Source organism: Pseudophryne corroboree, chromosome 12, assembly GCF_028390025.1.
Source record: "Pseudophryne corroboree isolate aPseCor3 chromosome 12, aPseCor3.hap2, whole genome shotgun sequence".
NCBI lineage: Eukaryota > Metazoa > Chordata > Amphibia > Anura > Myobatrachidae > Pseudophryne > Pseudophryne corroboree.
This window is the reverse complement of record NC_086455.1, coordinates 125,704,274-125,731,184: the sequence shown is the minus strand read 5'-3', so window position 1 is coordinate 125,731,184 and position 26,911 is coordinate 125,704,274. Positions and strand designations below refer to the sequence as shown.

Below are 26,911 nucleotides of genomic sequence, written 5' to 3'. Positions count from 1 at the left end.
TGAATAAGAGGTACTACTGTGTGTTGTAGCATGAATAAGGCACACTACGTGTGGTGTAATGTGAATATGATTGTGCTACTGTGTGACACTTGCCTAAAGAGGTGATTTTTCTGGGAATGCTTGAAGGTTTGGAGACTGGAGGAGAGTCTCATTGTGTGCAGGAGGGCATTCCACATAGAGGGTGGAGTCTCAGATCGTGTGCAGAGTGAGGGGTGGGGAGATATTTTGAGATAAGCAAAGAGATGTATGTTGTTGCAGTTTGGGTCATAGCCTGGTGTGTAAGTAAAATATTTTTTTATTGAATACTGTAGAATACAGGTAACCAGCGAAGAGACTGACAGAGTGGATAGCAGAGCAGGTATGACCTTCGGTGGGTAAAACCATGAGTGGTTCCCACATGAATGGGTTTATAGTATCGAGATCAACCACCAATGCTAAAATCGATAGTGACCAACAATAGTTACCTCTCCAATGGCCATCCCTAGACAGAAGAAATTACACACAATGTCAGTTTTAGAACTGATAATAAGCTATACAAAGCCTACTAATTCTCCCTGTAAAACATATGTACAATATGGATAAAATGGTTCATTTTTGTATAATGGAGAGACTTTAGTTCTCAATAGATGGATGCAATGGTGTCCCATACCAGTTCTACCAGTAGTCTGATGAGTGCTATTCTAAACACACAGGCCACTGTCCAGCTATAGGACCTGCTTCCTGGGCTGCTGAACATACAGTTTAATATTCAATTTCTGCTCCCCCCTCACTGAGTTACTGTGCCATGTCAATGTTTAACTATAGTGCATAATAGATGTTTTTGTCTAGCAAGGTAACTGGTATTTCAGGCATTAGGGAACTTCCCATCTATGTCTGAGGACTGAGAAAGTGAAGGTCAAAAACATTTTTTTTTTTTTTTTTTTAACATGGAATAATCATTTCATAACCCTTACGAACTACTTATTTTTTGGCTTGGATATTTTCCTGAGATGGGGCTGCCGAGTTCTAAGTTCAACCACAAGGTCAGAAAGGTGGTGCCTCTTGAAAGCAAGGACGTTTTTGTATCCCCGACAGCACCAGGTGTTAACGGACTGCACAGCATCTGTCAGTTTGGGAGTTTGGATCCGAGGAGTCCAACATGGGAGCGACAACTGCCACCATTGAGAGAGACCCTGTATGGAAGAGGTGCAATAGGTAAAGGGTGAGGGTGATGGGTGCATGGCTGCATAGCAGCATTAGTTCACTGCAATGTTTCTATCTTCAACTGTTGAATTCTTAGTATCCTCTTCCAGGTAAGTGGCCAGCTGAACATCTGGGTAAATGTATGAAGCAGTGATAAGAGTAGATAAGTGATCCAATGGAGAAGTTGCCCATGGCAACCAATCAGCATTGAAGTAACATTTATAATTTGCATACTACACAATTGTACGGAGCAGCTGATTGGTTGCCATGGGCAACTTCTCCACTGGCTCACTTCTCCACTCTTATCACGGCTTCATACATTTACCCTAATCATGCTATAGCTCAGTCATTTTAAGACTAGAGTCGTATTGATGAATGGAGGAAAAACATATCGATCAAGGTATATAGTGTAATTGCCTGCACACATAAATTATTGACACACTAGCACTAAGTCTGTGATCACTACCTGTAGCAGCGGAATACATATGTGCCAGGAACTCTTACACTGCTTGTGTTATGCAGGATAACAGATTGCATGAACTCTAGCGATTAACCACTAGCTCAGAGTCTACTCTACACAGTGATGCTCAGATGTGCAGTTTAATGTAATGTAAGTAAACAGATGAACTGCTCACACAGGGGTCTCTTCATGAAGCAGTAGAGAAGTGAGCTTGTGGAGAAGTTGCCCATGGCAACCAATCAGCTGCTTTGTATAATTTTATAGTATGCAAATTGTAAATGTTACTTCAATGCTGATTGGTTGCCATGGGCAACTTCTCCACTGGCTCACTTCTCCACACTTTTCACTGCTTCATGAATAGACCCCACAGTGATCAAAACTAAGAACCAGGAACTGTGATGACACCACACTTCTATGGTGCGTCCTATAGGGCACCGATGGTTCATCTAACATCGCACTAAGGGGGTCATTCCGAGTTGTTCGCTCGTTATTTTTCTTTCGCAACCGAGCGATTAGTCGCTAATGCGCATGCGCAATGTCCGCAGTGCGACTGCGCCAAGTAAATTTGCTATGCAGTTAGGTAATTTACTCACAGCATTACGAGGTTTTTTCTTCGTTCTGGTGATCGTAATGTGATTGACAGGAAGTGGGTGTTACTGGGCGGAAACTGGCCGTTTTCTGGGTGTGTGCGAAAAAACGCTGCCGTTTCTGGGAAAAACGCGGGAGTGGCTGGAGAAACGGAGGAGTGTCTGGGCGAACGCTGGGTGTGTTTGTGACGTCAAACCAGGAACGACAAGCACTGAACTGATCGCAGATGCCGAGTAAGTCTGGAGCTACTCAGAAACTGCAAAGAAGTGTCTATTCGCAATTTTGCTAATCTTTCATTCGCAATTTTGCTATGCTAAGATTCACTCCCAGTAGGCGGCGGCTTAGCGTGTGCAAAGCTGCTAAAAGCAGCTTGCGAGCGAACAATTCGGAATGACCACCTAAGATGGATTTGAAGCGCCACCAGAAGCTGTAAGCGGGTGTCTCAGTTTTGTAGAAATTGGCCGCTGCATTAGCATAAAGCCACGTCAATGGGGGTAATTCCAAGTTGATCGCAGCAGCAAATTTTCTTCTGCGTTCCTTCATGGCAGCCATTACTCTGGGGATTGTATCCATCCTCCTATAATTAGACAGGTAGTTTTTTTTTTCCAGCAGCTAAGTACCGCCCACTCTGGGTATAAAGCGACCCTCCTCTTCCTCCTCCCTAGTCTTTTTTCCTGTCTCCTATTAGAGCAGAGTAGTGTTTGTTGTTTTATTTTTATTTTATTTTTTTAGGCTTACCTCTAATATTCCCAGTTTGCGGTTATTGCTTTATACTGGAAGAGGGTGGCTCCCTGGGAAGAGTGGCAAAGTGTGCTAGGGGCAGTATGAGTAAGTCCCCACTAAACAGCTTAAGGTGTCTGCCCGCAGCCTGCTTTTGTATAGAGGCCTCTCTGCATCGCCGCATCATAGTGCACATACCTCTTTTCCCCTGTGCTTGCGTTCTCCCCATTCCGTGGTGTGGGTGGAAGTGCGGCTAGGGGAAGGGACGCACTGGCGGGCGGAAGGGAGCGCTCCACAGTGGCGGCTGGCGGGCGGAAGTGCTGGGTGGCAGGCATCCCTGGAGGATTAGAGGGAAGCTCTGCACAAGTGCTGCAGCTCTATGATAAGGAGCTGTTTAAAAAAAAAAAAAATGGCACCGCACACAGAGATTGAGACTGCAGTGTCTCCCTGAATGGCTGGGCAGGTTCCTGTGCATACCAGCAGCAATATCATGGAGCAGCCTTCTTCCCCAAAGCCAACTGTTGCCCTAAAGAGGTAAGTCCTCATAGAGGGCATATATATATTATATTATATTATATAGTGTTAGAGTAGGTTATGATACCAGTATTATAGTGTGCCTCCAACTAAGAAGAGGATGTATAAAACTAAAAAGAAGCACAAGGAAATTCAGTGTGCTGCCTGTGATAAAATCTTCTCTTCTGTGGAGAATACTAAATTCTGTGAAGATTGCACTAGAAATGAGGCCAGTGACTCTAATCAGTCCAGACAAATACAGAATCTGAAAGAGTGAATGAAGAGCTCGTTTGTTACCAAGCAGCAGCTGTCTGAGTTGCAGGGAAGTTAAAGGTCTAGGTCTTTGACTAGCATTGATTCAGAGAAGGATTCAGTCTCACATGATTGTAGTTATGATGACGAGTATCAGGAGGAGTATAGGAAATTCACATTTGAATTGGTGGACAGTCTGTTAAAGAATATTTATAAGACTATGAATTATAAAGAGCCTGAAGGAAAATGTGGTGATGAAGATGTACTGTTTGCAGAGTGTTCAAAAAAAAAAAAATAATAAAAAAAATAGGAGTTTCTAGTTCACAAAGCATTAAAGACATTGGCCCTCATTCCGAGTTGTTCGCTCGGTATTTTTCATCGCATCGCAGTGAAAATCCGCTTAGTACGCATGCGCAATGTTCGCACTGCGACTGCGCCAAGTAACTTTACTATGAAGAAAGTAATTTTACTCACGGCTTTTTCTTCGCTCCGGCGATCGTAATGTGATTGACAGGAAATGGGTGTTACTGGGCGGAAACACGGCGTTTCAGGGGCGTGTGGCTGAAAACGCTACCGTTTCCGGAAAAAACGCAGGAGTGGCCGGGGAAACGGTGGGAGTGCCTGGGCGAACGCTGGGTGTGTTTGTGACGTCAACCAGGAACGACAAGCACTGAAATGATCGCACAGGCAGAGTAAGTCTGAAGCTACTCTGAAACTGCTAAGTAGTTAGTAATCGCAATATTGCGAATACATCGGTCGCAATTTTAAGAAGCTAAGATTCACTCCCAGTAGGCGGCGGCTTAGCGTGTGTAACTCTGCTAAATTCGCCTTGCGACCGATCAACTCGGAATGAGGGCCATTGTCAGTTAAGAGTGGCAAAATATTGATAAAAGGCTTGGTAATATTAAAAAGACTGACCGTATGTTTCCTATTGAGGATGAGCAGGTTTTAAACTGGTGTATGGTACCTAAAATTGATGCTGCAGTTGCTGAGGTAGTTTCAAAGACTACTATTTTGTTGGAGGATGGTGCAGTTCTAAGGGACGGTATGGATAAACGGATGGAAAGTGCCCTAAAAAAGCTACATATTTCCTGAGCGGTGTCATTAAAGTCAGGTGTAGCAGTTGCTTCAGTATCCAGAGCATTAAGAGTCTGGGGTCAGCAATGTCTACAGACTTAGAGGAGAAAATGTCAAGATAATGTCTGTTGAAAATTTTTTATATGAAAGGAGTAAAATATCTGTGTGAGGCATCCTTAGATGTTATAAATTTTGCTGCAAAGTCTATGGCAGCAGGAATAATGGCAAGGAGAGCTCTGTGGCTTAGACCGTGGGCAGCAGATATCCTTTCCAAGAATAGACTGGTGTCTTTACCATTTGAAGGATCATTGTTATTTGGCAATAAATTGTAAGCCATTATACAGAAAATATCAGGAGGTAAATCAGCAAAATAACCTCAAGATAGAAGGAATAGATTTCCTGTTCCCTACTCCAGGCAACAGTTTAAAGAGGCCAGGAGATATAGGCCAGGTCATGGTTACATTGGCAGGTATTAGTCAGGGACAAATCGTCAATCCTTTCGTCAGTCCTACAGAAGAGGTTGCAGACAATAACTATTGTGGAGTTCTGGACTCCATTCCAGTAGGGGGCAGACTTCGGGAATTTAGCAGTCATTGGAGAGAGTCAATTCAAGATACGTGGGTGTTGGATGTCATAGCCAATGGTTACAGAATAGAGTTTTCGGTAGTTCCAGATGACAACAATTTTCTGGTATCAGAAACACCTTCTCTGGCTCCAGAATTAGAAGCCCTAAGGGACAGTTTAAAGAAATTGATCAGAGCAAAGGCAGTGGAGGTTGTCCCAAAGTTCCAGATAAGAAGCAGATTCTACTCAAGAATATTGCTAATAAAAAAAAAAAACCCTGGGGAGTTCAGAACTATTCTAGACCTCAGACGCCTAAACAGATTCATAAAAACAAGAAAATTTTATATGGAAACCCTAAAGTCAATTCTGATAGGGGTAAGGAGAAAAGATTTTATGGGGTCCATAGACCTAAAGGATGCCTATTTTCAGGTACCTGTAGCCAGTTATCACAGAAAGTATCTAAGAATCTGCGTGCTCGGAAAGCATTTTCAGTTTACTTGCCTTCCGTTTGGTCTAAAGACATCACCAAGGGTGTTCACGAAAGTCCTTACATCACTCCTGCCGGTCATAAGAAATCAACAGGTGGCAATTTGGTCATATCTGGACGATCTGCTAATATGTTAGGGATCGGAAGCAGAGGTGATGGTGGCATTGGACAAGACATTACAGATTCTTCAGAATCATGGCTGGCTGATAAACTGGGAGAAGAGCCAGTTAGAACCAGAACAAAAAATTCAGTTTCTGGGAGTACAACTGGATACTTGCAGCTATGTAATAAGTCTGTCGGAAGAGAGATGCAGAAAAATACAGGAGCTGGCAGTTCTGGTAAGAGGGTGCAGCACAGTGACGTTACGTCAAGCGATGAGTCTATTAGGAATGATGTCGTCCACCATAGATATAGTCCCTTGGGCGAGATGGAGAATGAGGAAACTACAGATGGACATTCTCCGGTTCAGTTGAAAAGGTTATTCTCTAAACTATCAGTTAGGGTTGCGTCAAGAGACAAGGCGGTCCCTAGATTGGTGGTTGGAAGCGGAGCTGATAGAAAGAAGCACGTCTTTGGCTGGACATCAGTGTCTAGTGTTAACAATAGACGCAAGCGCAGTAGGTTGGGGAGAAAATCTGCTGCAGCAAAGTTGCCAAGGCCAATGGAATCAGAGAGAGAAGAGACTATCTTCAAATCACAGAGAAATTAGGGCAGTTTGGAATGCGATAATATTTTTCCGGAATCAATTATGTGGGAACCATCTCAAAGTGTTTTCAGACAATGTAACGGTGGTGGCCTATCTGAATCGGCAAGGAGGCACCAAGAGTCAAGCACTAATGGTGAAAGTGTCAAGGATACTTCAGTGGGCGGAAAGCCACCTTTGGTCCTTGTCAGCCCTGCATGTTCCAGGCAAAAGAAATCTGGTAGCAGACTTCCTCAGCAGACAACAAGTGCTAGCAGGAGAATGGGAATTAAACGAGGCAATGTTCTGGGACATTGTTCAAAGGTTCGGACAGCCTCAAGTAGACCTGATGGCCATACGTATCAATGTGAAGATGTCCCTGGTTTTTTCCCGTTATCATCTACTAGGAACAGGGGGAGTAGATGCCTTCTCTCTTCCATGGAATTTCAGACTGGCTTATGTGTTTCCCCCGTTTCCAATGATTGCCCGTGTAATAAAGAAGATCAGGGAAGAGAAGGTACAAGTCCATAATAATTCTTCCCTTATGGCCAAAGAGAGTTTGGTTTCCCTCAGTAATGAGGATGGCGGAACAAGGACCTTGGAGACTACCTCTAAGGAGAGATCTGCTACACCAGGGGCCGCTGCTACATCTGAACCTTCAGCAGCTTCATTTGACGGCATGGAAGTTGAACGGCAGTTACTTAGGAAAAAGGGCCTGTCCGAGCAGGCCCTCGATTTGCTAATTCAGGCAAAGAAGAAGGGGTCTTCAAGTGCATATTATAGAGTCTGGAGAAATTTTATTTCCTGGGCCAGTTCAGATTTTGGCACTCAGAAAGCAGATACGTCTCACATGTTACAGTTCCTGTTCGAGGGCTTCGAGAGAGGTCTGGCAGTGTCAACTATCAAAGTCCAAATAGCAGCACTCAGCGTGTTCCTTGACCAAAGGTTGTCGAAGGCCGATTTAACAAAAAAGTTTTGTCGGTCAATAAAGAGGATACGCCCTAGAGTTAGGATAATCCTTGCACCATGGGACCTGAATTTGGTGTTGGATGCCTTAATGGCACCACCCTTTGAGCCAATACAGGAGATCTCAATAAAGTTGTTACATGGAAAGTGGCTTTTCTAGTGGCTATTATGTCGACCAGGAGAGTTGGAGAGCTACAAGCCCTGTGGTCAGAAGAACCTTATTTAAATTTCCTTCCGGATAGAGTGGTTCTTAGAACTAATCCGAGTTTTCTTACCTAGAAATTCTTCAGAATTTCATTCGGGTCAGGAAATTGTCTTGCCGTCCTTTTATCCGGAACCACAGAACAGGGAGGAAGAAAGGATGCACAATTTAGATTTAACCTGAGCAATCTAATTTTATCTGGAGAGCGTGTAGGAGTTTCGGAAGACCAAACACCTGTTTGTGCTGCATTCAGGACCAAAGAGAGGTGACATGCCTACTAAGCAAACCATTTCCAGATGGATTAGAGAACTGCTAACATTTGTGTATGAGGAAAGTGATCGGGAGGTTCCAGGAGGACTAAAGGCACACTCTATAAGGGCGGTGGCAGCTTCCTGGGTTAGGAAGGCTCAAGTGTCTGCAAAAAACATATGCGCAGCAGCTACCTGGTCATCTATACATACGTTCTCTAGTCATTATGTGCTGCATGTTGGAGACTCCCACTTTGGGAAACAAGTCCTTGAAAGGGTTATGAAATAAATAGTTATTACTATTCAGCATTAAACCGTGGTCTTTCTAATTTGTTACCCTCCCTGTATTGAGCGTTGGTATATCCCAGAGTAATGGCTGCCATGAAGGAACGCAGAAGAAAAAAGCAAATTATACTTACCGATAATTTCATTTCTTCAAGATACTTCATGGCAGCCTATGATATTCCCTCCCTTAAGTTTTCTTTTCACAGAAGGTGTCAGTAAGGAGACATTCAAAAGACTAGGGAGGAGGAAGAGGGGGGTCGCTTTATACCCAGAGTGGGCGGGTACTTAGCTGCTGAAAAAAAAAACCTACCTGTCTAATTATAGGAGGATGGATACAATCCCCAGAGTAATGGCTGCCATGAAGTATCTTGAAGAAATGAAATTATCGGTAAGTATAATTTGCTTTTTTTTAGCAGTTGGGCAAAACAATGTGCACTGCAGGGGGGGGGGGGGGGGGGGGGGGGAGGCAGATATAACATTTGCAGAGAGAGTTAGATTTGGGTGGGTTATTTTGTTTCTGTGCAGGGTAAATACTGGCTGCTTTATTTTTACACTGCAATTTAGATTGCAGATTGAACTCACCACACCCAAATCTAACTCTCTCTGCAAATGTTATATCTGCCTCCCCTGCAGTGCACATGGTTTTGCCCAACTGCTAAAAATATTCCTGCTGCGATCAACTTGGAATTACCCCCAATGTCTGCATGCGACTCTAATCACACCTTAAATGTAATTTTCTGAGTTTAATCACATAAACGTAATCACCCCCAAGAAAACTTCTACATTCTATATTTTAAATGAGCATTTCCTGTCCAGAATTGCCTGATATCTCTTGAGATCAGCAATAAATCGTCTGTCCCACTAAAATCAATGGACGAGAATAATTTCCTGTAGCTGAAAACATGAGATTAAATTGTAAAACTGAGTAATTGAAACAGTTTTCCCACTGCACAGCAATTACAAGTCAATTGTGTTGCATAGCTCATTGGGAACAGTTACAGAAAAAGCCATCACTATTACTAGATTAATCTATTTCCCACAGTGCAACTACAAATGTAGCATAACCCATAGGGCAAATAAGTTACATTGTTATATTTTATTATCAGATGCCTTTAAACTGATTTACGTGGAGAATACACATAAAAGAATACTATAGTACTGGAGTGCTTTCATTAGGTTTATATAAAGTTCACAGGAACTTTTCAGGCAAAAAATATTTCAGATATGTTTGGAAAAATGGAGGAAGCGTTTTACCAGTTGTACACTAGCTTATTAAAAGACTCTCACATGGAGACTGTCAGCCTTAAAATGGCAACTATCAGAGACCATAAGAAAGATGCAGGTTTTAGGGGGTCATTCCGAGTTGATCGTTCGCTAGCAGTTTTTAGCAGCTGTGCAAACGCATAGTCGCCGCCCACAGGGGAGTGTATTTTCACTTTGCAGGAGTGCGAACGCCTGTGCAGCAGTGCGCCTGCAAACACATTTTGTGCAAAACAAGACCAGCCCTGTAGTTACTTATCCTGTGCGATGATTGCTGTGATGAGTGACACGGTAATGATGTCAGATACCCGCCCAGCAAACGCCTGGCCACGCCTGCATTTTTCCAAACACTCCCAGAAAATGGTCAGTTGCCAAACAGAAACTCCCACTTCCTGTCAATCTTCTTGCAACCGCTAGTGCGACTGAAAGCGTCGCTAGAACCTGTGCAAAACCACAATGCTCGTTGTACCCTTACGTCGTGCGTACGCATTGCGGTGCATACGCATGCGCAGATTTTCATTTTTTTCAACTGATCGATGTGCTGCGAAAAACGTCAGCAAGCGATCAACTCGGAATGACCCCCTTAGTGTCTCAAATATCAGCATTGGGCCCAGTCATCATTTCTTAACCGGTTAATATTTAAAAAAAAAAAAAAAAAACTTAGAAATTGTCAGTCTTTTTATGATTGAATTAGTTTAAGTACATCTATTTAAAACTTTTCCAACACGGTTTTATTAAAATAAAAAATAAGGTATTTTATGAAACACATCACATTAATAATTAATTTTTATTTTTAATGAATATCGTCTGCTATTATATCTGACCATCGCAGCTCTACATTTCCCGGCGGTTGTTCCTCTCTGCAGCCGTGGGGTAGGGAGTGCCAGCGGGCTGCCCAATCAACAGTGATTGGCTACATAGCAGATACTGTAGAAGTATACACATTGCAGTAGGGCCTGGAAGGTCCCTCTGAGATTGGCAGCTGCTAAAAAATTATCTTCTGGCGGCCGCCCAGTAGGCAGCTGATGTGACCATGTCATGTAAAGCCCAGCCTGGTGTGGTCACATCTAATCTGACCACACCAGGCAAGTGGTTAAAGCAGGTGAACAAAATAATTTTCACCTACTTTGTAGGAATGAAGTACAGGGCCATTCATTACATAGCTAAAGCAGGAGATATAATTGATAGCTGCTAATTACCTCGAAGCCCCGATGTTGTAGTCTCCATACACTACTACAGGGTCCTTCACTAATCATGCTCCGAGAGTTTGATTGTGGGAACTCATGCCATCCGTAGATGGTGTTTGGTTCTCGGAGCCTTACTTCTTCCCAGTGGAAGAAAGTTTGGGCTGTGAAGAGTGGTATGTTTGGATACCTCATCTCTCTCCAGCCTTGTGCCCTTTCTGGTCAGTTCCCACGTGTGCAGTAACACTGTCCGGTCAAACCTGGCAGTGTAAAATTCTGCCGCTACTAATTAGTAAAGATGTGGAGTTTGGATTTACTCGGTTATACTAGGATCTCAAAAAATGGCATCTCATTGACTATTGGCTCTCACTGTTTTGGATAGCCAATAAGATACAGTAAATCCGGATAAATCCGAACACACACTAGTTTGGCAAAAAGAACTGAGTAAATCCAAACTTGCAGATATCTACTAGCAGTATGTCCAGCAGTCTAAGAGATTGCAGAGTCAGCTGCTTTTTGGAATATTGGGCTTCTCTGATAGTTTAGTTTCCGCCACCGTAACTTACGGTGGGACAGATACATAACCAATAAAGGGTAGATGGTCATATTGATGAATATGCCCATATGAGAAGATTAACCAATATACTTGTGTACTTGAAGTGAAGCCTTTTTATGTAGAATCAACCCATACTGACTTTTTGATTGATTGATTGATTGATTGATTGATTAATATACCTATTACGCGATAGTAATAGCTCATCCCAGCTCAGAATAGGATAGAGATGCGCAAAATGACATAAATTCACGTTTGCACATGTGCTGTATGCTAACACTCACGATTTGCGTCCATGCAAAGAGATCCATCTGACCCATGGATCAGGCATGGCCATAGCAGACCAGAGGTATAGGCAATTATTCCCGGAATGTCTGGGGGTATGTTCTGAAAATACTGTACCAAAAAAAAAAAAAAAAATGCTAGTCATGTGCGTATCAACTAAAATTTTGAGATCTGAACAAAGTTTTGGGGGTCCATCAAGTATATAAATTATTCTGATACCTCTGAAGGAATGGTGCATCTATATGGTGGGCACACAACTTAAAAGCCTATTTTTACCTTTTTACAAAATCATAACACACTCTGGGTGAGATGTACTAAGCCTTGGCGAGAGATAAAGTACCAGCTAATCAGTTCCTAGCTGCCTGTGTTTAAAAAAAATAACAATTAGGAGCACTGGCGTCACAAGGTGGGTGCGGGGGCGAGGCCCACACCCAGGTGTCACCCGCTGAGGGGTGACACCAAAGTGCCAGCTCCTGTTCAGTGACAGGAGTAGGGTGCTGCACTGTAACATTACGTGCAGCAACCCGGCTTCTGTCACTGTGTAGGAGAAGGCAACAGAGACACTCTAGTCTCCAGGGGCAGCCCGCACTTCCCGGACCCCCGGAGTGAGAAAATGCAAGTCGAGGCGCAAAGCCACGTCCCCTCGCATGAAGCCACGCCCCCCCAGAGGGGCACTTTCTTAGCCGCGCCCCTCACCCAAAGCCCGCCCCGTTCGCGGCATCGGCCGCACCGGGTATAAAAGAGGTGAGTGATGCCTCTGATTAGGAGGTAAGTGGTTGGTCCTGTATCCCTTTCCATTTTATCACTCTACACTGCTTAGTACATCTAAACAACTGTGAGTGAGAAAATATTTCTGAAATGCTTGTGTATTTCTCAGTTGCTTAGTGTCCAATTCTTGTTAAATTATTAACAGTGGTTAATCACAATTATTAACTCTTAGGCATGAAAAGAATTCCAGTCAGAGCACATGAAGTGGTGCAGTATAAATAGACGAGCTTTGTTAATGATTAATACCTATTGTATTAATAATTGCTTTTTTTTCATGTAACTGTAGATTTCATGACAGGGAAAATGAAAATTAACCCTGAAAGGTCTCTTTATAAATCTGAAGCACCTAACTCTAGTGTCTGTAGTGTTACCCTACGCAACCAATCACAGGCCAAGTGAGGACAGGCATCCAGTCAAACAGAAATAGATAAAAGTGGTGCAAATTTATCAGGTGAAAATTCACAGTCAAAACAAACACTAAGGCAGGATGCAAGAAATCATTTTCAACAACAGTGAAGTGAAGGTCAACAATAGTACTATATAATACAATAACACCCAGGTCAAGCAGCAATTGGTATGGGAGCGGCACCATTGCTGCCTCACAGCACCTGTATGTGGCTTGCAGCCGTACCTGTAATGGCACTCTTCAACAAGTAGCGCTACTGCCAAACCACCCAACAGGCCCAAGGGATGCCCCAGGTAGGCATTTTGCAGATGTGGAGCTACCTAGGGTATTCTTAGGACGTTCCACGCAGTGTCCTACTTCCCAGCAGCTCTGCCTCCTAGGTTTGATGTCATGTGTTTAGGAGAAGGAGCCAACCCGGGGTGCTCTGTCGCCCTGTTATGCCACTGTGATAGGTCTAAAGATATGTACAATTCATATACGCAGACTCACTGTATGTCATAACAAAAAGAGGTTTAGCCACAGATGCTGTCCATAAGATGCCAGAAAGGTAGCAATCAATCAATCAATCAATCAATCAATCAATCAATCCTGTAAATTACGGTATGTTTCCTGGAGCTAGATGCATGGTGGCAATGGCTGCAAGTTGTCTTTGTATTACCTGGCATTGAAAACACAGTCCCGGGGAAACTGACACACAAGGAACTCAACTACAGCATGATGACACTGAAATAATGAAAAGTTGGTCATGTGGTGAGAATTGTAGATATGTGTGGAGGAAATTGGGGTGTATTTCAGTTTGATAATTAAATCCCCATTTGTTTTTTTGTTTGCTTTAAGTATCCAGTCCCATATCTTTTGATGTTCCACTGGACAAAGGAGACACAAGTAGCATTATTCAGAAACACCCTCCTCGAAGACTGCAAGTAAGATGAATTTAACAGGCATCATAAGGAGTTGCTTGGATTTATGGTAACAGCAAAACTTCAATGTAAAACTATGCTGATCAATTAGTGATATTCTGTCTGAAAGATATAATAGGCAGAGCCACGTAACTAGCCTTTTTGGTGCCCTCACCCATACCCCCCCTCCCCTTCCTCCCATATATAATAAAAAATACATATTTATAGATCACTGCAAGAAATTGGATTTGGACAACAATTCTCTTTATACCACATTCTGCCACACCCAGCATTCAAACCTATTACCTGTTGCATTCCAGTCAAACACCCCCTACTCATTGATCTATTTGATCCTGCATAAAAACTATGTACACTATATGAAGCTACCAGTGGCGTCAGAACGTTTTTTGGTTGGGGGGGGCAAGATATAATTTCAGTTTGGCGCCCCTAAATATCTAAATGTCGCCCCCTCTGTTATACCTAATAACAAAAATGGAGAGAGACATGGCGAGAGAGAGACATGGAGAGAAAGAGGGACCTGGAGACAGAGACACATGGAGAGAGAGAGAGATGGGGAGAGAGACACATGGATGGAGAGAGAGAGAGAGAGAGAGAGAGAGAGAGAGAGAGAGAGAGAGAGGTATATCATCATCAGCAGAATGTGTGCCCAGGAGAGCAGTTACCTGGAGGTCTTCGGGAGGAGGTTGCAAGGTCTCTCCGGCCAGGCAGAGGTTCTGCAGGGGCTCTAGTGGGCTCTCAGGGCATCACTCACATGTAGGCAGTGGTCCAGCAAAAATTTGGTGGCCTTGGGGGGAAGGGGGGGATGTAGGGAGGAGGAGGGAAGGATAGGCAGTGACAAGGCGGATGATGTAGGATGGTGTAAGGCAGGGCGTAACTACAACTTTGTGGTTCCCATAGAAAACTCTTGACAGGGCCTCCCCTGTACCCCGCCATTGTCACTTCAATGCCCCTTAGGGGAGCAAGAGAGACGGCGAGAGTGAAAGACAAAGCAGGTATCAGGGGTATAGAGAAAGAGAGGCGGGTACACACTAGGTGATGGGGAAATGCTGGCCATGAACGATATAGCGATCAACGATTTAGTGCGTATACACATATCGTTATCGTTCAACGATAACGATCAGTGTCGTCACTGCCGGCATTCCCGACCATGCATCTCAGCCCAACATTGACGGGTTAAGCTACATGTCAGCTCAATATTGATGATTGCTGAATGGCGTGCAGGAGCGCGCATCATTTATCGGTCACCAATATTGCCCACATACACACTGGATGATATAAGTCTAAAAATAAACTATTAAGACTTTGTCGTTTACTTTTTAGGCTAAAATCGCCTAGTGTGTACCCCCCCTTAAGGGAGAAAAAGTGTCAGGGACAGAGAGAGAGAAAGAGAGAGTGTGTCAGAGGGAGAGCGGGTCAGAAAGAGCGACAGACTGAGGTAGAGAGAGAGACTGTCAGGGGGAGAGACAGTGTTAGGGAGTGAGGAAGAGACAGTGTCAAAAAGAGAGAGACCGACAGTGTCAGGGAGAGAGAGAGAGACAGTGCCAGCAGGGAGAGAGAGAGAGAGCTAGACAGCATCAGGGAGAGACATTGTCACAGAGAGAGATAGAGTGCCAGGGAGAGAGAGACAGTGTCAGGAAGAAAGTGAGGAGAGAGTGTATGTCAGGAAGAGAATGAGGGAGATGATGTCAAAGAGAGAGAGTGTAGGGAGGGGACAGAGAGTCCGTGTCAGGGAGAGAGTTGAGAGGGAGAGTGTCAGAGGGAGAGGGCGGGAGGGAGGGAGAGCAGGTGGGGCAGCCAGAGACACTACCTTTATAGTCTACAGCACAGGTCTCTTATTGGGGCTGGCACTTCACGGCATTAGGCCCGCTCCCTAAATACCCGTAAATTGCGGCACTGCCACCGGGAGCCTGCCAGGGCAGGTTAGTTAGTGGCAGAGTAGACCGTGCCAGGCTGGTCCCCCCCTCTCCCGTTACATACTGCGTGGCTGCGGGCAGGGTCGGCCCGAGCCTACTTTTTTTGGAAAGCGAAAATATATTTTGGCGCCCCTTAGTGGAATTTATCGGAGCGTGGTTTCATGGGGAAGAGACGTGGCCACAGAATAGTACCAATTCACATTACATCTCACAGTAGCATCAATTACGCACGTTACACCTCACAGCAGCATCCGCTAGTCACATTACACCTCACAGCAGTATCCGCTAGTCACATTACACCGCACAGCAGCATCAATTATGCACGTTACACCTCACAGCAGCGTACGCTAGTCACATTACACCTCACAGCAGCGTACGCTAGTCACATTACACCTCACAGCAGTATCCCCTAGTCACATTACACCTCACAGCGGCGTCCTCTAGTCACATTACACAGCACAGCGGCGTCCGCTAGTCACATTACACCTCACAGCAGCGTCCGCTAGTCACATTACATCTCACAGCGGCATACGCTAGTCACATTACACCTCACAGCGGCATCCGCTAGTCACATTACACCTCACAGCGGCATCCGCTAGTCACATTACACCTCACAGCGGCATCCGCTAGTCACATTACACCTCACAGCGGCATACGCTAGTCACATTACCCTTCACAGCAGCGTCCACTAGTCACATTACACCTCACAGCGGCATCCGCTAGTCACATTACACCTCACAGCAGCATCCGCTAGTCACATTACACCTCACAGCGGCATCCGCTAGTCACATTACACCTCACAGTGGCATACGCTAGTCACATTACCCTTCACAGCAGCGTCCACTAGTCACATTACACCTCACAGCAGTATCCGCTAGTCACATTACACCTCACAGCGGCGTCCGCTAGTCACATTACACCTCACAGCAGTATCCTCTAGTCACATTACACAGAACAGCGGCATCCGCTAGTCACATTACACCTCACAGCGGCATACGCTAGTCACATTACACCTCACAGCGGCATCCGCTAGTCACATTACACCTCACAGTGGCATACGCTAGTCACATTACCCTTCACAGCAGCGTCCACTAGTCACATTACACCTCACAGCAGTATCCGCTAGTCACATTACACCTCACAGCGGCGTCCGCTAGTCACATTACATCTCACAGCAGTATCCGCTAGTCACATTACACAGAACAGCGGCGTCCGCTAGTCACATTACACCTCACAGCAGCGTCCGCTAGTCACATTACATCTCACAGCGGCATACGCTAGTCACATTACACCTCACAGCGGCATACGCTAGTCACATTACACCTCACAGCGGCATACGCTAGTCACATTACACCTCACAGCGGCATCCGCTAGTCACATTACACCTCACAGTGGCATACGCTAGTCACATTACCCTTCACAGCAGCGTCCACTAGTCACATTACACCTCACAGCACTATCCGCTAGTCACATTACATCTCACAGCAGTATCCTCTAGTCACATTACACAGCACAGCGGCGTCCGCTAGTCACATTACACCTCACAGCGGCATACGCTAGTCACATTACACAGCACAGCGGCATACGCTAGTCACATTACACCTCAGAGCGGCGTCCGCTAGTCACATTACACAGCACAGCGTCATCCGCTAGTCACATTACACAGCACAGCGTCATCCGCTAGTCACATTACACAGCACAGCGTAATCCGCTAGTCACATTACACAGCACAGCAGCGTCCGTTACTCACAAGGGAGAGAGAGCAGCCTGTATCCAAGGCGGGCGGCAGTGGCAGGGTTTTGGTGAAACCCGGAATGGACAAGTTTCCGGAGCACCTGACCGGATCAGCTCCCTGCAGTGACCTCTGCCGCTGGGGAGCATAAACAGTGGATATGGGGGTCACTTATTATTCATTTATTTATGCATTAAAAAGATTTGCCCCTCCTATGCAGACAGATTTATATAGATAGATAACTGCAGCACCAGCAGCTATCTCAGTGCTCTCACTCCCTCTGTCTGGGAGCAGCAGCAGGGTAGGCAGGAGGCTGTCAGCCCTGCACAGTGTCACTATGCCCGGGGGTAACGGCAGCAGGGTAGGTAGGAGGGCTGACAGTCTTCTGTCAGTGCGGGAGCAGCAGCAGCTTCGAGCAGGGGAGCTGGCAATGATCTCTCCCTCCCCGCTGACAGCCCATCACGGATACTCCCCTGGATACTTACACAGCTCCCCAGCGGCAGTGCTCGATGAAGTGATCTGATCCTATCCTGCGCTCTACGCGGACGCCGTAGCCCGCAGCGCGTAATTGTCGGGCCGGCGCTGGCTGCAGGGGGTTTCAAGGTGGAGCCACTGTAGGAGGGGGCAGATCCACTGTAGGGGAGGAGGTGGCACAATGAATGGAGGTGTCCGTGACCGCCAGACGCTGAGGAAGCAGGAAGTGAAGCAGCCGGCAGCTGTATTTTACCTGACCGTCTGCCGCTCCTCTGCTGCAATTCTAGGCGCCTCGCACATTTTTGCGGGGGGCGAGCTGCCCCCTTGCCCCCCCCCCCATTCCGACGCCCCTGGAAGCTACTGATACTTTGTAAAAAAAATAATCATTGCAACTGAGCAGAGTATGTAGTGTGCAGCCACACATTCAGTCCCTTGCAGCCACACACTACATAAATCTGCTCAGCTGCAATGCTGATATTTTTTTTCACAAAATACAAGGTAAGCTTCACATTGTTAGAATTCTCAATGAATAGATTTGTCGGACTGCAATGCCACAGGCACCTTAAATTTGGCATTTAGAAATGTTTTGCAGATTATTATGTAACATCCCCCTATGACAGTGGGCTGCGTGATACAGAGATCCGTGTATGATCTGTTAGTGCAGAGATGAGCTGAGTGATACAACTCTATGTGATTTGCCCTATCAGAGAAATTGGGGCCCCACATTATGACTAAAGAGATGGAGAGTACCCAACATACATAAACCCACAGCAGCCACTAAAGGGATGGGGTCATTGCAGAGCTAAAAAGGAAGTTGGGAACCTCATAACAGGAAAAAGCCTGAACTGAGGGAGGGCCGAGGGAGCAGAAGAGCTCCAAAGTTTGAGGGGAGGACATAGGTGTGCGCAGGGGGGGTGCCTGGTGTGCACAGGCACCCCCTAATGTCTGGCACCCCCGATCTCACATGCCTGATGCAGCGATTGCGCGAGCAGCCTGATTACTGTCCCCTCTGCGCTGCACCGTCAGGACTGCATTACTGACCGGACGCAATGGGTCAATCAAGGGTGACACTGCCACCGGCTTTCAAATTCCTGGCTCCACCTCCATGTACAAAAACAGCGTGATGTGACGTGATGACATCATGCTGATCACACGCCCACCCGCCATACGCCCACCTCTCTCCTTCTATGCTATGCCAACGCCAGCCACTGATGACGATCAGCATGCAGCCAGCATTCCTCTTAGGAAGACAAATTCAATACTGGCAGGTGGTTGGCAGCAACATTGACACGTCACTTGTTTTTCCAGCAGCGGCAGTACTAGTCTGCGACTGTCAGTGTCAGTGAGTGACTGACTTGTAAGTAAGCTGCTGCAGCTTGCAGGGGAAAGTGAGGGGGAGCCAGACCAGGCTGAGGAGGAGCAGTGTAATTGCAGTGAGTGCCATCAGGGGTGTTTGTTCGGTTCACACCACAACATCTGACAATGTATCTGCTTTATTAGGATTGGTACAAGGGTGGATATTTAATATTGCGTTGTCAATAGATGGTGCTAGACACACCCAAAAGGCGGTTCTAGACACACCCCTCCAATGGTGCACCCCCTAATAAAATGTGCTGCGCACGCCTATGGGGGAGGAACTGTAGAGGTGTGAGGGCAGTGATAAATAAAGATGCAGAGCTATGATAAAGAGATGCAGAGCTACGATAAAGAGATGCAGAGCTACGATAAAGAGATGCAGAGCAGTTATTAATAAAGAGATGTAGAGCAGTGATAAAGAGATGCAGATCTATGATAAAGAGATGCAGAGCAGTGATAAAGAGATGCAGAGCAGTGATAAAGAGATGCAGAGCAGTTATAAAGAGATGCAGAGCAGTGATAAAGAGATGCAGAGCAGTGATAAAGAGATGCAGAGCAGTTATAAAGAGATGCAGAGCAGTGATAGATATAGAGCAGTAATAAAGAGTTACAGAGCTGTGATAAATGCATACTGATAAGGCCATGCTCACTGTGGCTATATTCGCGCCGTACACAGCACAACATTAGGAGCGTCTGGGACGCGCGTGTTATAGATGTGCACGCACCCTATTCACATGAATGGGAGCATCTGTTTACGCTGCATGGCGTGGCTACATCTGTAGTGTGATAAAGAGGCGCAGAGCTATGATAAATAGATGCGAAGCTGTGCTAAAGATATGCAGAGCAGTGATATACAAGGTCGAGTAACATTATTATGACCATCTCCAACATTTGACGTCAGCCCTGCTTGGTGGATATATAAGGTGTGTGATAGGCCGTTTGCACACACATCACTCGTTGGTGTCATGGGTAAAAGGGGCGATATATCAGAGTTGCAAAAAGGAATGATTATCGGCTTTCAGGCCAAGGGTGACAGTATTTCTGAAACAGCGCAGTTTGTGAACTGTTCAAGTGCTGCTGTGGTCAAGGTGTATCGTGTCTGGACAAATAGCACCATTGTGACTAACTGACGTGGAACCTGCTGAGCATGGTACCATGTGACATTGATGTGAGAGGTGAACGGCTGCTATGAAGGTGCATATCGGCTGACCGACACGCTACAGTGGAGCAGCTCACCATCAAAATGAACCTGGGGGCTACCAGACGTATGTCTAAAATTACAGTTCAGCCCATCTAGCTGCTGTCTGTGCTGCACAAGACGGTTACTCTGGCTATTAACTGGTGGTCATGGGTGTGGATCATAGCGTCGACAGTAACTAGGTCAACACCTAAAATAGGTTGATATGGTCATTAGGTCGACATGTAAAAAGGGTGGCATGAGTTTTTTTAAATATTTTTTTTTGTGTCGTTTTCTTTGTAAAGTGACCGGGAACCCCAATTAGTGTAGTGTGTCCCCTGGAATGGCTCACTTCGCTCGTGTAAAGGGATGCAGAGTGGTGATATAGTAAAGAGATGCTTGGCTGTGCTAAATAAGACAGGCAGACGTACTGTATATACATATATATTTTATTATTTTGTGACCAAATAATGTGCTGGAGGAGGTGTGTAATAAAAATAACAGATTTTGGAATGGTGATGGTTTAGCACCCTTCTGATTGGATTTGCACAGAACAATCACCATGTGACATTATCTGTGTCCACAGAAGGAAACACTTTGATGTGAAGCCTGTATGAATGGAGATCCTTAAGTCACTAATTTTGAAATTCAAACCCAGTTTTACAGTGTAAATATAAAGCTGTTCAGCATGTGTTGGCTACATTACATACCCAGCGGGGCATATGTAATAGGGTCCGAGTTTGCCGGAGGTGCGGGATGCCGGCTGATGTCAGACAGTTTTTTAAAGCGGCAATCATTTACAAAGCAAAACTATGCCTTTTAAATGCCCCCAGGTTTGTTGCGCAGGAGCCAGAACCTGGTGCTGGCTGTCTCCTCTCCGAGTACGTGGATAGTGGCAGCTGCCCTACTTTATGTAAGTAGGAGCCGCTGCTGGTTCCCTCCCCACAGTGGCTGCCGTGTAGCCAATCACTATGGATCGTCAGCCCGACAGCACCCCACACTGTGTGGCTGTAGATATTAGAAGGAGCTGGGGAAATGTAAAAAAAAAAGAGAGCAGCCCCTCACCTTCTGTGTGGCCACCCGATGGTTGCAGAGAGGAGCAGCTTCTTGGAAAATATAGAGTCATGATGGTCTGATCATCGATGGTCCAATATACCGGCCATTGATGTTTGTACTGTACTTATGTTTATAATTTTTTTTATTGTTTTTTTAATTGTATTGGATATACAGGTTGAGTATCCCTTATCCAAAATTCAAAATCCCACATTTTTGGGTCCCCTACTGAGATAATAACATAAATATTATATATATTGTATATATTATTTATAAATATATATATTTATAGATAGGTGATTCATCGCGCCCTACGGGCGCTCTTCACACCGTCGTTAGGGGCTACCTCTGGGTTAACCTCTGCACGCCTTTGAACATACGCAGGGCGGTAGATAACAGAATCAGAAACGCAGGGCAGTATAGAGGGCATACAGAAATGGTGTCCAGTTGAGATAAGATAGAGATGCGTAGGGGGGGAGAAAGGGAATGTGCAGAAACGCTGTGCGATGGGTAAAGGATAGGGAGAGTCAGGGTGGTAGGGAGAGGATAAAGAGAGGCAAGGGGTTAGAGAGAAAATACCGTTGCAAGAGGCTACGACCCGTTATCCCCTGCACGGGCTTCAGCTGTGCTATAATTGTTTTTAGATGGAGTATTACCTGATTTTTTTTTTTATGGCAGTGGGTAAATATTGTAAGGGGGCGTAGGCCTTTGTGAGGGCGTGCAGAGTGGCCGCAGGGCACAATGAATAACATAGTGTAGAGTGTAGTATATATTGCTAGTGTCTGCATTATGAAGTACCAGATGAGTAACAGCAATGCACTGTAGATAAGATACCAAGGTGCTGTGGCCACAGGTAGCAGAGCCGCTTATACACACAATGGCCACAGGTAGCAGAGCCGCTTATACACTCAATACCCACAGGTAGCAGAACCGCTTATACACACAATACCCACAGGTAGCAGCGCAGCTTATACACACAGCGCCCACAGGTAGCAGCGCAGCTTATACACACAGTGGCCACAGGTATCAGAGCCACGTATCCACACAGTGGCCAGAGGTAGCAGGGCAGCTTATACATACAATACCCAATGGTAGCAGAGCCGCTTATACACACAGCGCCCACAGGTAGCAGAACTGCTTATACACACAATGGCCACAGGTAGCAGAGCCGCTTATACACACAGTGCCCACAGGGGGCAGAGGCGCTTATACACACAGTGCCCACAGATAGCAGAGCCGCTTATACACACAATACCCACAGGTAGCAGAACCGCTTATACACACAATACCCACAGGTAGCAGAACCACTTATACACACAATACCCACAGGGGGCAGAGGCGCTTATACACACAGTGCCCACAAGTAGCAGAGCCGCTTATACACACAATACCCACAGGGGGCAGAGGCGCTTATACACACAGTGCCCACAAGTAGCAGAGCCGCTTATACACACAATACCCACAGGGGGCAGAGGCGCTTATACACACCGTGCCCACAGGTAGCAGAGGGGCTTATACACACAGTGCCCACAGGTAGCAGAGGCGCTTATACACACAATACCCACAGGTAGCAGAGCCGCTTATACACACAATGGCCACAGGTAGCAGAGCCGCTTATACACACAATACCCACAGGTAGCAGAACCACTTATACACACAATACCCACAGGGGGCAGAGGCGCTTATACACACAGTGCCCACAAGTAGCAGAGCCGCTTATACACACAATACCCACAGGGGGCAGAGGCGCTTATACACACAGCACCCACAGGTAGCAGCGCAGCTTATACACACAGTGGCCACAGGTATCAGAGCCACGTATCCACACAGTGGCCAGAGGTAGCAGGGCAGCTTATACACACAATACCCAATGGTAGCAGAGCCGCTTATACACACAGCGCCCACAGGTAGCAGAACCGCTTATACACACAATGGCCACAGGTAGCAGAGCCGCTTATACACACAGTGCCCACAGGGGGCAGAGGCGCTTATACACACAGTGCCCACAGATAGCAGAGCCGCTTATACACACAATACCCACAGGTAGCAGAACCGCTTATACACACAATACCCACAGGTAGCAGAACCACTTATACACACAATACCCACAGGGGGCAGAGGCGCTTATACACACAGTGCCCACAAGTAGCAGAGCCGCTTATACACACAATACCCACAGGAGGCAGAGGCACTTATACACACAGTGCCCACAGGTAGAAGAGGGGCTTATACACACAGTGCCCACAGGTAGCAGAGGCGCTTATACACACAATACCCACAGGTAGCAGAGCCGCTTATACACACAATGGCCACAGGTAGCAGAGCCACTTATACACACAATACCCACAGGTAGCAGAGGCGCTTATACACACATTACCCACAGGTAGCAGAACTGCTTATACACACAATACCCACAGGTAGCAGAGCCGCTTATACACACATTACCCACAGATAGCAGAACTGCTTATACACACAATACCCACAGGTAGCAGAGCCGCTTATACACACATTACCCACAGGTAGCAGAACCGCTTATACACACAATACCCACAGGGGGCAGAGGCGCTTATACACACAGTGCCCACATGTAGCAGAGGGGCTTATACACACAATGGGCACAGGTAGCAGAGCCACATGTACACACATTACCCACAGGTAGCAGAACCGCTTATACACACAATACCCACAGGGGGCAGAGACGCTTATACACACAGTGCCCACAGCTAGCAGAGCCGCTTATACACACAATACCCCCAGGTAGCAGAGGCGCTTATACACAGTGCCCACAGGTAGCAGAGGTGCTTATACACACAATGGGCACAGGTAGCAGAGCCACGTGTACACACAATACCCACAGGTAGCAGAGCGGCGTATACACACAATACCCACAGGTAGCAAAGCCGCTTATACACACAGTGCCCACAGGTAGCAGAGCCGCTTATACACACAGTGTGCACAGGTAGCAGCGCCACTTATACACAATGGGCACAGGTAGCAGTGTTGCTTATACACATAATGGCCACAGTATTAGTGTTTCTAATTAATCCAATGTCCATTGGTAGCAACTATACTCACAAAAGTTTGAGGGGTTTGGAAAGGGGGTGGGTTCAGCGAGGTTCCTATCCATGCGGCTGATCAGCCCGATTCAGGGAATCACTTGTAGCGGCTGTGGATGGTGTCCGAGGTGCTACGTGTGGTGGAGGGGTGGGTGTGGGAGGGGGTCCAGAGGTGTTGTGGGTGGCGGAGGGGTGGGTGCAGGGGCACGGATGGCGTAAAGGGTGCAGAGGTGCTGTGGGTGGGGGAGGGGTAGGTGTAGAGGGGGCGCGGATGGGGAGTGTAGTTGCTGTTGGTGGGGGAGGGGTGGGGGAGGGGGACTGTGGATGAAGGAGGGGGTATGGAGGTGATGTGTGTGTGGGAGGGGCGATGTAGGGGTGTGCGTTTGGAGGTGCAGGGGGGGTGAGCTTAGGTGATGGGTTTCAGAAGTGCTGTGGGTGGGGGAGGTGTGGGATGGCACGGATGGGGGATGTAGATGTTGTGGATGGGGGAGGGGTAGATGCGGGGGAGCTGTGGATGGGGGAGGGAGTCCGGAGGTGGTTCGGGTGGGGGTCCAGAGGTGTTGCGGGTGGGGGAGGGGCAGGTGTGGGAGGTCCACAGATGTGGAGGGTGTCTGTAGATAATGCGGGCGGGTAGGTGCTGTGGTTGTGGGAGTGGCGGGGGTGTTGCGGGTGGGGTACGTGATCTGGATGGGGTAGGTGATGTGGATGTGCGGTAGCCAGGGGAGGGGCGGGTGCGGGGATGGCACGGATGGGGGAGGGGGTCCGTGGGCGCTGTGGATGAGTGAGGGGTGGGTGCGGGGTTACGGCGGTTGTGGTGGGCCAGGTGTGCTGCTGCGGTGGTTGGGGGAGGGTGCTGGTGCAGGGATACCACAGTTGGTGTAGGGCGGTTGGTGCAGCTGCGGCGGGGAGGGGCAGGGGAGAGGGTGCGGCGGTGGGGAAGGGGCGGGTGTGAGGATGCTGCGGGTGGGGTGCCAGGGGTGGGGGGGGCGTGAGGGGGTGTGGATGGGGTCTGTAGATGCTGCTGGTGGTGGAGGGGCAGGTGCAGGAGGCTGTGGATGAAGGAGGCGGCCTGGAGGTGCTGTGTGTGTATAGTACATATGTCATTATCTCAGTAGGGACATAAATAAATGTTCTTAACCTAATTCAATCATAAAACCACCAACAGTTTCTGATAAAATATTAGCCATTTAAGTAGTTAATGACCATTAATGTCTCTTTTGTATGTTTGCATATTTGTCTTTTACAATAGATTTACTTTGTCATTTTTCCTTTCTTTCTTTCTTTCCTTCTTTCTTTCTTTCTTTCTTTCTTTCTTTCTTTCTTTCTTTCTTTCTTTCTTTCTTTCTTTCTTTCTTTCTTTCTTACTGTGGTTCAATCAGGGCATGAATGTCGATCTCGTTAAGTTGTATTTCCTGAGATGCTAGTGACTGCCATCTAGTGGAAATATGTGGAACTCTCAGTAGAAGCCACAGGGATGTTTATTGAGGTGTACGGAAGCCAGAGATTAACTGTTGTTCATTTGATAGCCCTTGTGAAATTTTCAGCTCAGTGGAGTAATGCCCTGAGGTTTATCTAGTGGTGTGTAAAGTGTGCATTGATGTCCCACTAGCAGCATAAACATACAGCATAAAACGTTTCATTAATTAAATTACAACTGGCCAGGTTTTTTTTTTAGATCATTGAGATTCCTGCGTGAAGTCCAAAGACTACATGGAGTCGATTAAATAACACATTCTATTTGACACTGGTACCGTGCTATAAAGATTCAGTAATCAAAATCAATCATTTTGTTTGGGAGTTAATTAAAATGAACATACAGAAACACAATTGTCTTTTTCAAGAAGAATGTAACTTACCATAGCATGATTTTACATCAACAGAAAATGTGTTTGTTGTCTTCTGAGACCTGTGTAATTTTGTATAAGTGATAAACAATTTGTTCTGTCACATGCGGCACAGTTTAGCACATCTTGTTCTGTCACATGCGGCACAGTTTAGCACATCTTGTTCTGTCACATGTGGCACAGTTTAGTACATCTTGTTCTGTCATGTGGCACAGTTTAGCACATCTTGTTCTGTCACATGTGGCACAGTTTAGCACATCTTGTTCTGTCACATGTGGCACAGTTTAGCACATCTTGTTCTGTCACATGTGGCACAGTTTAGCACATCTTGTTCTGTCACATGTGGCACAGTTTAGCACATCTTGTTCTGTCACATGCGGCACAGTTTAGCACATCTTGTTCTGTCACATGCGGCGCAGTTTAGCAATCTTGTTCTGTCACATGCGGCACAGTTTAGCAATCCTGTTCTGTCACATGCGGCACAGTTTAGCACATCTTGTTCTGTCACATGCGGCGAAGTTTAGCACATCTTGTTCTGTCACATGTGGCACAGTTTAGCACATCTTGTTCTGTCACATGTGGCACAGTTTAGCACATCTTGTTCTGTCACATGCGGCACAGTTTAGCACATCTTGTTCTGTCACATGCGGCACAGTTTAGCACATCTTGTTCTGTCACATGCGGCACAGTTTAGCACATCTTGT

At 46.3% G+C, this 26,911-nt stretch overlaps 1 protein-coding gene and 1 long non-coding RNA gene across 2 annotated transcripts in view; one reads left to right on the top strand and one right to left on the bottom strand.

Moving 5' to 3' along the window:
• Positions 1–277: 277 nt before the first annotated feature.
• LOC134980444 (uncharacterized) lies at positions 278–17,948 on the bottom strand. Its single transcript, XR_010190397.1, has 2 exons — positions 17,733–17,948; positions 278–1,172 (listed from the first exon to the last, which is right to left on the bottom strand). It is a non-coding gene; the product is annotated as an uncharacterized LOC134980444 (long non-coding RNA).
• The window catches only part of CCDC198 (coiled-coil domain containing 198), an 84,926-nt gene continuing 58,898 nt past the window's right edge, over positions 884–26,911 (top strand). The window contains exons 1-2 of the mRNA XM_063947279.1: positions 884–1,194; positions 13,520–13,605. Coding sequence (XP_063803349.1) covers positions 990–1,194; positions 13,520–13,605 — 291 coding nt within the window. The 5' untranslated portion in view covers positions 884–989. The remainder of the gene's footprint in view (positions 1,195–13,519; positions 13,606–26,911) is intronic.